The sequence below is a fragment of the Peromyscus californicus genome, unplaced genomic scaffold, assembly GCF_007827085.1.
Source record: "Peromyscus californicus insignis strain IS unplaced genomic scaffold, ASM782708v3 Scaffold_9__1_contigs__length_137607984, whole genome shotgun sequence".
NCBI classification, from domain to species: Eukaryota; Metazoa; Chordata; class Mammalia; order Rodentia; family Cricetidae; genus Peromyscus; species Peromyscus californicus.
Genome location: NW_026294617.1, coordinates 44,479,329 through 44,493,357, shown reverse-complemented (window position 1 = coordinate 44,493,357; position 14,029 = coordinate 44,479,329). Strand labels below are relative to the sequence as shown.

At 42.3% G+C, this 14,029-nt stretch overlaps 1 protein-coding gene across 5 annotated transcripts in view; it reads left to right on the top strand.

The window, feature by feature from the left end:
- The window catches only part of Veph1 (ventricular zone expressed PH domain containing 1), a 237,394-nt gene that overhangs the window by 71,804 nt on the left and 151,561 nt on the right, over positions 1-14,029 (top strand). For 4 of the 5 annotated variants that reach the window (XM_052730059.1, XM_052730062.1, XM_052730061.1 and 1 more), the window contains one exon: positions 669-878. In XM_052730059.1, the coding sequence (XP_052586019.1) occupies positions 669-878 (210 nt within the window). Of the gene's footprint in view, positions 1-668; positions 879-6,261; positions 7,048-14,029 lie in introns of those variants that run through there. The other variant, XM_052730064.1, reaches the window with a different exon arrangement.

The following is a 14,029-nucleotide window of genomic DNA, read 5'->3' as shown; positions in this document are numbered from 1 at the left end:
TCTCACAGAAAGTCACTTTTTAAATATTAATTCTTGTATTTATACAGCAATGGGAATGTGGTGGAAATCATTTTGCTTTAATAATTATACCTTATCATGATATTCTCTGGTAGAAGTGGAGATTGAGAACAAGTGAGAAGACTTCCTGCTTTCTTGTCTCCACTATGAAGCATTTGGAATTCTCCCAAACCAGAGGCTTTAGTGGAATAAGCAAGCATTCTTACTCACTGCCTGTTCTTGTGCAGCTCTGGTGGCTGGTGAAGATTGTGAGCATTCCCGTGGCACATCCAGACTTGGCTTGGGCATCCACGACATGAGAACTTTGTGGACTTCACTTTTCAATAGCAGAGCATGACTTAAAAGGAAAGCAGACTCGGTTGCAGAAGGTTTTATTATAAATTTTAGATTCCAAAGTCTGGAGATTTACCACGAGTTTAGTAATCCCAGGAGGTGTTGCCCACTAGTGTAATATTTAGTATGTTGTTGTCCATATGCCTATAATCCCAGCGCTCAGGAGGCTGAGGCAAGAGGAGTGTTTCCAAATGAGTCCAGCCTATGCTGTGTATGGGACTGTCACAGCCAAGTTTTCTTTTGAAAGTGATTCTGATCTGACTAATGTTTCTCACTGTCTTTTCTCTTTCCTTTCTTCCTCTCCTCTCCCCTTGCAGGTGGTTCAGAAATGTGTTCCTTTCCTGATCAGGCATTTGAAGGATTCAACCCACAATGACTACATCCTAAACATCCTCATAGAAATAGCAGGCTGTGAGCCACTGGCTTTGAGCAGCTTTCTACCAATGCTGAAGGAGATTGGGGAGAGAGTCCCCTACCTCACTGGACAAATAGCAAGGATCTTTGGTGCTGTTGGACATGTGGATGAAGTAAGTTTGGCCCCTTTCTCTCCCTTTCCCTCTCCTTCCTTCCTTCTTTCCTTCCTTCCTCCCTCCCTCCCTCCCTCCCTCCCTCCCTCCCTCCCTTCCTTTCTCCCCATCTCCCTGAATTATTTAGAAACATCTCTAATCTCCAAAGCTGTCCAGGACTTCTGAGAGTTTCCATTTCTTTTTTGAAACTTTTGAGTCACCCTGGCCTTTGGATCAACATAGCAAGGGTCCGTAGAAAGTTCCAGAATTGAGAATTTCATTGCTAGTGTGTCCTTTGAGGTAGAAGGAGGGTTAAAATGGAATAGAAAATTTTGGCATAGTCAAGACCACTATGTAATGCCAACAGCTCTTAGCAGGGGTTCATCACATTATCTGTTGCAGCTGTGCTTAGCACAGGAGATTGTGAGCAGAGTTAGGTCTCGGAGACGCCCATCCCGAAAGCCCATAGCTACCACGTCAAAGAGTGCTCTGAGCATTCTTGGTGATGTTATTTGGGAGAGATAAATAAATCTTTGTGGATGTTTAGAAGTTCTAGTGTAAATATTTGCACAAGGGAGTCTTGCAAGAGTGACGGGACAGCATCAGGGGTTGTGAGCACTACACAAGGAGAGTGCATCTAGAGGTCCAGATTTTGAAGGCTGTGCATGTGAAAGCACATACACACCGTGTTTACATAGGTATTCAGAATTCTTAGTTATCTGTTAAAAAATAAAAGTAGATATATAATGGAGGTTTTCACTTAGCTGGCTTACATACAACTATCAATTCAATAATATAAAATTGCCCAATATTTTTAAAGAATCCCATAGTTCATCTAAATTTAGTGCCTTGACTCTGTATAAGATAAAGTTAAGAGTCAGAAAGAGCCTGGAGACATGGCTTAGTTACTAAGAACACAGGCTGTTTTTCTAGAAGACCCAGGTTAGATTCCCAGCACCCACATGGCAGCTCTCAAACCATCCATATAACTCCAGGTCCAGAGGATCTGACATCTTCTAACTGAGTCTGCTAACCTTGTAGTTCATTGCAAGTACCAGCAAATGATTAAAAATATTAAAAATCTAACCATTCAAAAATCCTTCATTAGCTTTAAAGTTGGAATTTTGAGAAACGTTAAAGTTCATGTGTCTTAGGATTAAGCAGCGAGTTAGTGCTGAATATGAGTGAATTTGTTCTTCCCCGCATAGAAAAGCTTGTAGTGCAACACTGTCGAAGGCCAGAGCCAAGCCGCTGGATGTATCTGCTTGTACACTTTTATCAGGCTCTTCCAAAAGGAACAAGGAGTTTCACTGAGGCACATGGAGAGTCAGCATGAGGGCCGACATCCAGTACAGCATCCGTTAGACACCTATGAGAGTCTAATATAGACGGTGAAGCAAAAACTTTGCTCTAAACAAAACTCTACTGCTGTCTATGTGGAGGACTCAGGACATGGGAAATTGGTGGAATATAGGAATGAATGAGGCATAAGATGATTGTGGGTGCTCACTATAGACAGCCACGTGACCGCTGTAAGCCCTGGCCCTTTGAGCCTCTCCTTTATCCTATATTTTATCTTATTTAAAAATTAACATAATTCGAATTTTTTCTCCTTGGCACCCAAGTAAACACTTCGGTTATGTTCAGGAGTTTGGCATATTGGGGATTCAAAAGATGATAGAAACACAGAAATGTCAAACCAAATTCCGGATCTTGTTCCAAATTTTGAGAAGTACAAACTGGAGCTGAGCGGAGGGAGCCTCCTGTTAGATCCTTGTTAACTGTCTGAATTCCAGCAACAGCATCCTAAAAGTATGCAGTCATCAGCCTGAGACTGCCATGGGGTAGAGTCAAGCATTATTATTTGGCTCATGTCTCACCTTCTGTGTCTGCATGAAGTCAGGCCTCAGATCTTTAGATGGCTGCTGGGAGCTGGACTGGATGTGATTGTCTGTTAAATCAGGGTCCATCTGGGTGGGCAAACTGTTTCAACAGCTTGGTAGCAGCCTCACAATTTTCCAGTCTGTATTGACCAGCATGGGAAAGTTGTATGCATACAACAAAACACAAAATCCTACAAAACCTGTTTCCTCTGCCCTGTAAAATTAACTCAGAAATCTTTTCTGTTCAAATTAAAAGGGCGCTGTGCTAAATTGCTGTGTTATGATCGGGTCATTGTGGGATGCCATGTAATGACTGGTAGACCGTTTCCAAGCATGTGCTTGCATCTGAAACACAATTATTGCATGAAGAGTTCAAATGGAAGAGACCAAAGGGCAGAGAAACATGCTTCTGGGGCCGCCCTATTCCATCCAGTAAAGGTCCTATCAGTTCTCCATCACTTGGGGATTTACTCTCCTCCTCTGGGATGCTCAGTTGAATAAATACACACACAAGAGATAGTAATTTAATAGACTCACCCTAACTATTGCAAAAAGTACAAAGGTCCTTTTTCTCCTTTCTCAGGGAGGAGACTGAAATGCAGTGCCCTTTAACACCAGAAATAACTTCTTAATGGCTTATCGGGGTCCATCCCCAAGCACATAGCAGGGTAGTTCATGTAAATACCTGGCATGTAACAATTGAGTTTCAATGACCACAAAACAGCAGCATAATAGCCCTGCCCATGTGGAGAAGGCCCGTAAGGGGGCTTCTTCCCACTCTAATGCATCTCTCTTGGGGTTACCTGCTTTATTCCCAAATATTGTGGCCCCTCTTCTCTCCTCTGGGCTCATCTACTATTACAGGAAACTATCCAAATATTTGTCTTCGCTCAGCCCACCTCAGCCTCCTACTTGTCCCTTGTCTCCTGACTTTCTGTCTACTTGGAATCTTAATACTTCCCTGAACACACCTTGCTCCAGCACACACCGCAGTCTGGATAGTCTTACCCCCCTCCCCTACTTACCTTGCCTACCCTAGATCAAATGCTGTCCCCTGTGTGAATTCTTGTAAGCTTTCTCAGGAAAGTGAGTCACCACAGTCTATACTCCCACAGTGCTTGGGCTGCACCTCCCATCTACCAGCCATGCTGGGTCAGTTTCTCCTCCAGTGGCTGAGATTCCAGAGAATATGAGTCACCTCCTATCTGTCTGTTGTGGTTCCTTCTGTGGCTGAGATAAAGCCCTCTGACCAAAAGCAGCTTGGGGAGTAAAGAGTTTAAGTAGTACTCTTCCAAGTCACAAGTCAGCATTAAGGGAAGTCAGGGCAGGAACTCCAGGCAGAAACTTAGAGGCAGGAATCAAGGAACAGTGCTGTTTGCTAAGATGCTTTCTGGATGGCTTTCTGGTGTACAGACTCATGCTCACCTCGTTGCTTATATAGCCAAGTCCAGCTCTCCGTAGGGTACCACCCACAGTGGGCTGGTCTCTCCTGCATCAGTTAATAATCAAGACAACCCCAACCTGATAGGGATAATTACTCAATGGAGCACTTTTTGTTAGAAGATTCTAGGCTGTGTCAAGATGACAGTGAATGCCAATTCGGAGAGCATCTGAATTCACTTGTGGCCAAAAAAATGAATGAGCACTCAGGAGTGCTATTAATTAATAATTTGAATGCTGGATTCTTATTTGACAATTTTGTTTGATCACATCATTCTCTAATTCTTCTAGGGGACATAGTTATAACAAGAGAGGAAAATAACCAAATCACATTGTATCAGACATATATATGCAAACATTATCAATTAAAAAATAAGGTGAGGGTTGGGGCAAATAGCACAATGTTTAGCATGCACATAATGCACATAGCCCTAAGTTCAATATCTTGTACTACAGTGATTAAATAAATAAACGGATCATTTAACAACAGAGGAGGATGAGATATTAATATGGAGAGGTGGAAAACTTTAGAACTTACACAATTTATCCCTGGTATCTAACTAATGAAAAATGACAGAGAGGATCAATATCCGGAAAGCATGTGACAGAAACATGACCATCTATGATACCAAAGGACCCTGCCTCCCTGAATGGTGGCCTAAATGGACAATAATTCTGAATTGACCATGAAAATGAGTGGCCAAGAGCCCCAGGCTGAAAATTCTCAGAAGTGCAGCTACAAGAGGGTCCACTCATCTCTTTGATGAATGTAGGATGATCACCAGCAAAGATGTCTCATGAATGAGCTTGCTAACTATTGGGGCCATCCGCACAGTATCACGCGGTGACATGGGATTTCATGCCACCCTGCTTCGGTTTCAATCCTAACTCGCTCACTTACCAGCTATGTGGCCTTGGGTAAATCAATACAACTTTTCTTGACTCACATTCCTCATCTGCAAGTTAGGAATTAGTGATATTATTCACCTCATAAGTTGGTTGTGAGTTTAATGAGTTAAACTGTAAGTCAGTGTCTAGAAAGTAATGCATAACCAGGAGATGTCAGCACTTTCTGCCTTTCCTGGTTGTTGTCTGATACTTTTTCATCGTATTTGTTAGTAGACAAGCTGAAACTTGGGCCTAAGACTGAAATTAGGAAGACAGCAACCATATAAATGGCGGGTTTTGGCATAGGTTCTGCAACGTTGAATGGATGTGTATATGTGGGACAAGTCAAATTATGGGTGAAGAGAATTAGAACAAATCACCAGAGACACCTACAGGCATCATTAAAGATGTAGTGCAGAGCCAATTACCTTCACCTTTTTGAACAAACTACCACTCTATGTGATGTCTGCTGTATATTGATATTTATAATGATAGACATCTTTCCGGGGACAATAAGAATAACAGAAATATAAGGGCATATTTCATGAGTTTCACCTTTAGTTCTTGAGACACTAGAAACACACTGCTTTCTATAAATGGCAGGTGGTCCCAGCCTCTCCCCACCTACAAAAATCACTCAGTATGCTCATAGCAATTTTTATCTTTAAACTCTCATTAGTAAGATGTTAAGGGGGCTAAATTGAGTCCAAAGTGGGGTGTCATTCTTGTCCATGGAGGATAAAAGCTGAATGTTGTTCCAATTACAGAAGATTTTTTTCCCCGTTCATTTCATTTCTTTCTTTCTTTCTTTTTTTTTTTCAAGACAGGGTTTCTCTGTGTAGTTTTGGTACCTGTCCTGGACCTTGCTCTGTAGACCAGGCTGGCCTCAAACTCACAGAGATCCACCTGGCTCTGCCTCCCCAGTGCTGGGATTAAAGGCATGCGCCACCACCCCCTGGCTTCCATTCATTTCTTTATTGGGGTCTTGTCCATGCAAAGGGTCTCAGCACATTTTTAGGTTGTCATGACCTCCTTCCTAAGCAGGACTCCTTCAGGAACCATTTCTCTTTTCTTTCTTTCTTTCTTTCTTTCTTTCTTTCTTTCTTTCTTTCTTTCTTTCTTTCTTTCTTTTTTTTGAGAAGCCAACTTGAATAAGTCTCAGGTCAATGGAGTAAAGCTGTTTTCTTTACCAGACACATGCTCATAAAAGCCTGGTCTCCTTGGTCAACATGTGGCGTATGCTCTGCCACCGTATTTTGAGTCCATTCCAGACCTAGGAAGCAGCTGACCTGTGTATGAAAACAGGTGAAGTGATCTCATAGCCAGAGGAAGGATGCTGTGGCCACTTGTTTTTCCTTAGCTGCCGACCACCAGGCTGCACCTGTGAAGAGTCAAGTGGCATGCCCCAAAGTGCAGTCACTGTCATTATGGGTGTTAAGTCCTGTGCCGTCTGTCTTGTTTTTCTAACTGGCTAGAATATGCTGGCCAAGCACCAGGATATGTTTATGACATCCTCTCTGGGCTCAGAGTCAGGGATACTTTTCAGATAGAGAAATAATACACGTTCTGACCAGGTTGCATTTCGGTGACATCCGGTGGCCCTGCATACAGAGTTCCAGCAGGGAAAGGAAAGGAATGACAGAGGCAGCTGAGAGCCAGACCACTGCCCTCATCCTGGCCGCTGTAAACCATCCTGCAGAGCAGAGACGGCCAGTGGATGGACGCCTTCAATATGCAAATCAAGACTGAAGAACCTGAGGGCGTGATTTTCAGCTAGAGGAAGGAGCTGCAGCCAGGAACCTCAGTTTCCCCAGGGACAATGAACTTGATTAAAAGAAGTAGGCTGTTTTAATTTAGAAGTTAATTGTCAGTTGGTGCCAGCTGCCTGCTATCCAAATCTACAAAACTATCATCAGTTGAAGAAGATATTTGTTGTTCTGAAATGGAAATAACCTTTCTTCCTCCCTTTTTGTTTTTCCTGGGAATTTAACCTAACTCTGTGCATGCTAGGTGTTAAGTGAGGGTTCTCTAGAACCCTCTAAACAAGACTGATAGACTATGTGTGTGCGTGGGGGGGGGTGTCCTACAAATTATATCTATATGAATGTATTATACATTCAAATAAAAGTGCTGATGTTCATTCCTCCCCATCCCGAGGAGTGCAGCCTGAGGTGCTGATTGAGCACCAGCCCTGGTGCAGGTGATGGAAACACAGAAAGAGGAGACACACAGTCCCTGCTCTAGGCAAGTTCATAGGGCGAAAGAGATGTCAACAGAAATATGGAATTGAATTTTGTACTTTCTGTTCTAAAGTTTGAACTGGATAAGGAACACTCCATGAGGGTTTTGGGACAGTGTTACTAATTTGGCTTGTTAGATGACAAGGTTGTGGAGGAAGAAATCCACTGGGAAGCATACTGTGTACGACCCTGAATGCTCTGGAACCATGAAGGGTTTCACTGGCCTGGGGGATGGGATGAATAATGGGCAGGAGGGAGAGAGCTGGGGCTGGGCAGTGGATGGAAGCCAACTTGTGAAAACCCCTCATTAATCAGCAGACCATGCCTGTGTTCTCTCTCTACTCTGCCCAGGTGGTTTGGAACAGTATGTCGTCTCTGTCCGTAGTATAAGGAAGGAAGCCTACATTCCTCTCAGCTCCCCAGGAACTGAGAGAGTACGTGAAAGGCCAAACAGTCCCCACAAATAGTTACAAATGTGAATAGAAAGTAATGATTTCAGAAGTGACATAGCCACACTGTTGGTTGTTTTTTTTTTTTTTTTTTTTTTTGCGGCGCTCTTACCCTGCGAGGAAACGTCACGAAACATGACAGAATTCACTAACAAGAGTTTTATTAAGATAAGGGAGAGGGACAGATGTGCACAGGCCTGTGGAAAGACACGTGAGTGGTGTGGGGCCCGGGAATCATGACACCCGCTTATAAAGGCTGGGCCACGCCTGTGCACACAGGCCCATGTGGCTATTCCACGCATGCGTGTAGATCACATGGTTGCGCTGCGCGCTTTACGCAGCCATGCAAAGCCACGGGGTCTTGGTCACCCAGACATTTTGACCCAGAAATGACTAGGCGGAAGTGACTAGGTCCCCACAGTCATGCTCGACCATGCCCAACTGTGGGGGCGTGTTGTGAATCCATATCACACACTCCCACAGTTTTGTTTCAGTGTAACTAACCAATACCTTGTAAAAAGTTACCGTCTTGGACAACACTAAAATGTGTAGGAACCTGGGGTAGGGGGAAACATGTTACTTACAATGGACTTTATGAACACTTGTCACACTCCTGCTCTGAACAAAGCACTGGAAGGTAAAGAAGATTCTGCCCTGGGCTTTCAGAGGGTGTGGCTTTCCCAATTCACTTAGGAAGTGTCCCTCACATGGCAAAAATGTGATGAGTTGATCCTTCCCAGATAATGTTTTTACAGTTCTTTAGTCTGCCTTCTTACCTGTATAATGGAAGATGGTGTTCTTAATTAACCACCTCGGGGAACATAAATGAGATTTCCCTACTGCTGGAGTTTTAATTTTGATTTTTAAAATAGCATTTGGTAAATCATATTTCAAACAAGGTCTGGAAGCAGTCGCAACCCTCCAAGCCGCTGATTTACATGCAGAATGTGCTGCGTGGTAAAAGTGTTATTAGATTTGTACTCTCAAAATATCTGAGGGCACTTGAAAGCCGGGACAGTCTGCTGAAAACCTACAGCTATACTGTTTTGAACTGACATTTACATTTCATCCTTATTTCTTAGAAAATTTGAGCCTGAATTAATTTTGTTGTGTGTTGAGGAATTGGTACTGGCTCACCAGGTCAGAACGAAAGCCCTGTAAGGAAAGACATACCTGGCTGTTGGCTGTCACATGAATGTTCCCATGCTATATAACTCATTATAAGGTCCAGTATGACTGAGTACACATAGATTAGATATAAGAAACCATAGTCCCCCGTGGGGAAAGTCTCATAGCTTCACATTAGTTTATTTCTTGTTAAGAAATAGATAAATGGCCGGGCGGGGTAGTGGCGCAGGCCTTTAATCCCAGCACTGGGGAGGCAGAGCCAGGCAGATCTCTGTGAGTTCAAGGCCAGCCTGTTCTACAGAGCAAGATCTAGGACAGGCACCAAAACTACGTGGAGAAACCCTATCTCAAAAAAAAAAAAAAAAAAAAAAAAAAAAAAAAAAAAAAAAAAAAAAAAAACAAACAAAAAAAAAAAAAAACAAAAAACAAGAAAGAAAGAAAGAAAGATGAAACAGTTACATTTTCAATTTTTGACATGAATGGAAAGTCAGTATTTCCCAGGAAATGGAAGTGGACTGGGGGAATTTTCCCATGTGTGGTGCTATGTGGACCTCACAGGTTAAATAGTTAACAGTTTATTCACACAAGTGAGGGTAGTAATTCTCTCTCTCATCGCTGCAAAGTTCACTCACTATGATCAACTTTAAGGGTTTTGAATCATCATGGAAACAAATCCTGGTCGTGTCTGGGAGATATTATCCAGATTAGTGTAGGTAGGAAGAGCCACTATAAATGTGGTGGGTCTGTTTCTAGAGACTGGGTCCTCAGTCTGAGTAAAGGAGAAAGCAGGATGAGCTGAGCACACAAGTGTCTATTGCTCTCTGCTTCCTGACTATGGACACAATGTGGCAGCTGCCTCCGGTTCTTGCCTCCATAGCTTTCAGCCCTGAAGAGACATATATTCCCTGGAGCTGCAAGCCCAAAGAAGCTCTTCCTTACATAGGCTTTGCCTGGTATTTTGTAACAGCGAGAAAGCAAGTAACTAAGACACCCCTTAGGACGGACGCCTTGGCAAATCCTCAGATTAGGCTATACTCCAGTGTCTCTCTATTTCCAGATGTTCTACTGCTTTTGTTTCAGAGGGCAAACTTCCTTCAGTGGAAGACAGAGCCCTGTGCCGCTTTCTCATTCAACCTCCCTTTCCTCATCCACAACACTTCCCAGCCCTTTTGCTCTGACGACTACTTGTTCCTGTCAGTTGCCTTAGTGCTATAATAGAATATCGCAGGCTGGTTAATTTATAATTAACAGAAACCATTGACTCATGGTTCTAGAAGCTAGGAAGCCCAACAGCAAAGGAGCTGCATATAACAAGTAATCCCTTGCTACAACATTCTAAAGAGGAACGACAAACAGAGGGTCCAAGGGACAAGTGAATGTCAAATGCATTCTTTTGTAAGGAACCTGTTCCCAAATAACAGCATCACTGTTCCATTAAAAGGAGCAGAACCTAACCTCACAGCCTCATCACCTCGTACATGCTTTCGAACTTTATAAACTATTAAAATGGCAATTACATTTCAACACACTTTTAGGAGATAAACATTCAAAACACAGGAGCCACCAACTCCTCTCCTTCGTGACTGGGAAATACAGTTTATACTGAAGGGGTGGAGGGGGTATGCGGGGGAAGCAGGAAGAGTACAGATGTTTCCTGAAGGCAATAGTACCTCCCTCCATCTTAGGAAGTGAGAATGAACACAGAGATGAGGTGCATGGATTTTAGCATCCCGTACAGTCAGCGCAGTGAGAATGGTGGGTACAGTGAGGTGACGCTGCTCTTCCTTGGAGAAATGATGCGATTGAACACTGCATCCGTTCCAGATCTCCGTGCAGTGCCGCGCAGCTTTACTCCACTGCCCACACTTAACATAGGCTGATGCGTGGATGGCAAGCGGGAACATGGTTGTTGGCTTTGGAAGAGACCGTTTTAAACATTTTTCTCTTAGGGATGTTTTTCTCTTAGGATCTTCACAGCTCCATCCATCCATCCATCCGTCCGTCTGTCCGTCCATCCGTCCGTCTGTCCGTCCCCTGCTTAATTCAGTTAAGGCATCTCACAGTGAAAACACACTTGATGTGAGGGGGTCGGGAAACAAGATAAAATTCAGAAACTAAAGCAAACATAGCTGCATGGATGATGGGCAAGATACCAGGGTTATAATTTGAAAAAAAAAAAAAAGTGCCGTTTTTATCTCATTCTTCTCTGTGAGTAATAAAACAGTACTCACCCAAATCTTTCTAGCTTGTCCCTGGGAAGTTACATCCCAACTATCACCAGTAAGATGGTCTGGCTATTTGTTTTGAAATAAGTACAAAGAAAAATAGGTACCTCGTATCTAATTACATAATGAGTGAATTGTGGAAAGTTTTGTTGTGACTGACACGGTTTAACTAAGTTGAATTTTTACTACGTTGTTGCTTTCCTTGATGAACAAAAAACACATATTTCTTTGTCCTAAGGAAAAACTGAAGTTCAGTCATTCTTTCCCCTTCTCTTCCCTTCCCTTCTTCCTCCTCTCTCTCTCTCTCTCTCTCTCTCTCTCTCTCTCTCTCTCTCTCTCTCTCTCTCTCCTCTCCCTCTCCTCTCTCTCTCTCAAACCTACCTCTGTCCTTCCCTTCCTCCCTCTCTCCCTCTCTCTCTCTTTCCCTCACTCCTTTCTTTCCTTCATTCCTCTCTTTGTTCTTTTTTCTTTTTGGACCAACAACAGCGCCTTTCCTCCAGATGGTTTCCATGATTTCTTAGTTTCTCTCCCTCTTGTTTTGCACATCATTTGCCCAGCAGATCCTGGTGTGATTAAGATGGTCTGTGGCTTTGTGTTCACCAGAAGTTTTTCGGTGCTATGTCCTCAATGGTCTTTCAAAAAGTGTTTAATTAAAGCAAAAGAAATAGTGGGCCCATTGTTCGGGATAATCAATGAGAGGTCATTTACATGAAGGGTCCCTGTGCTGTGGGAGAAGAAACGCTGGCCTGATGGAACATATTCTGGGTCTGCACAAAAGGTCTACCTTTCAGAGGCTACATTCCCAAGCCCCCAGCTCTTAGAGAGTAAATCTGAACTATAGAACGCTTAAATCTCTTATCAATCAAAACACTGTGCTTGAAGCTCAAATTAGAGGGCCTTCTCTAACGTTTAAGATCTGTAAGCATTTAGAGGGGTTAAAGCAATGAAAAGATGCTTGAGAATGGACTCCCACCCAGAACAAGTAGGAGGAGGGGTTTTTAAACAGAAACATTGCTAAATTGGGTTCTAGTTGAGGACGAATAATCATAAATTGGAAAAAGTTACTTGGTGGCAGACTATGTCCTTGTTCCCCTTTAAAAATCAATCAAAATAAAGACTTCATTTGCACAAGTACATTATTCTTTCAAATTCCACAGGCATGTAGCTAAGCTACCTTTCCTTCTCTGGTTACTATTTTAAATCCTAAATCATTTTTGTTCAAACAACTTCTTGAGAAAGACCGAGTAAGTTCCAGGCTTAAATATGTCTAGCCATAATTGCTTCATAAATGAAAAACTTAGACTTGTTGATTTTTTTTCTGCATGGGTGAAATTCAGCTTAGTATTCTATGCCAAATGCACAGAGTTGAACACAGTCCAATTTATCCTTCATTTTCGCCATGTGACAAAATTTGAGGTTCATACAAAACAAAGGATACATCTGTTTTCATCAGCTATTTCTTCACTTTTGTTACTGAAATGTATTTTTAAAATTGTTTTGTCCAGACAGCATTTTTTGCTAGGCATGATTTATTACTCTCCATGTGCTCCAGAAATCATGGTCCTACAATCATGCAAACTGACTCACAAATGGTAAATGTAGAAATGTCTTTCTTTTACATTGATTGTGTAATTTTTGAAACTGTTAAATCATAATGTAATTTTCTTTGTCAATGAGTAGAAAATCATTTTTAACCACCTCAGGAGAATATATAAGGAAATCAAGGTATGAGCAAGGGGTAAAAGAGTGAAACATTTTAATCTTAAATAAATGTTTTATGCTGATGTTTTGGCTCAGAGTCAGACGACCTGAGTTAGACCCCCAGGACCCACATGGTGGAAGGAAATAACCAACTCTCATGAGTTGTCCTCTGACCCCCACATATAGGATATAGCATGCACACAGCCATAAATAAAAATTCAATTTATTTGTCTCAAAATCAGAAAATTAGAGACCCAAAAGAGATATCTAAGATTTATGTTCCTTCTTTACGTTATTTTACCAGGAAAAAAAAAAGGTGTGATGGGACACTTGTCCTCTCAATATTCTGTTAAAAATGATTGTCACCTAGTTTTTGAATATGATAACCTCTGATATCTACTCTCTTTACCAATGTTGTATATATATTTTCCTGATTGTATGTGTGTATGAATATGTGACATGTATGATATGGTGTGGCATATATGCATGAGTGTATGCAGATGTGGACGGACACAGGCCAAAGATGCTCTCTTATCAGCTACCTGGTGAGTCCTTATTCCAATCAAACCAACACATAAAATTGACCAGGACAGGTATGTATGAGAAAGGGAAGAACGAAAGATTTCTAGTAGCCAAGGTTTGCCCTATAGGCAAATGTCTTTTTCTAATGGATATTGAGTTGTTGTTGGACCTAGGGAAAGAGGAAAACTCTTTAAATAAATGGCCACAAGGGCCAGCAAGATGGCTTGCTGGACAAGCCTGACAATATGAGGTCAGCCCCCAGAACCCATGGTGGAGAGTGTTGACTCCGAAAATGATCTTCTGACCCCCACATGTACATTGTAGCACACATACCCCACACATCTCTCTCACATGTAATAACAATAATTAATTTTTTTTATTTAAAAATGGTCATAAACAGCCAAGGCAAAGCCATCTTCAAAAGCAAAATCTCCAACTGATACTTCACAATTCTCTTCTGAAGCAATGTCAAAATCTATTAGAAACAATTGGATAGAAGTCCCCTTTGGCTCACTCATAACTGTACTTCTCATCCAGGCATGGGTTCTTTCTTAGTCCCTTTTAGGTTGCTAACAAAATAGCTGAGGCTGCTGAGCTTAGATCATGGTTCTGTGCATAGGAAAGGCAAGATTAAGCATCCACATCCACTGGGGCTCATGATGCATCGCAGCATGGAAGATGGCATCACAGGCCAGG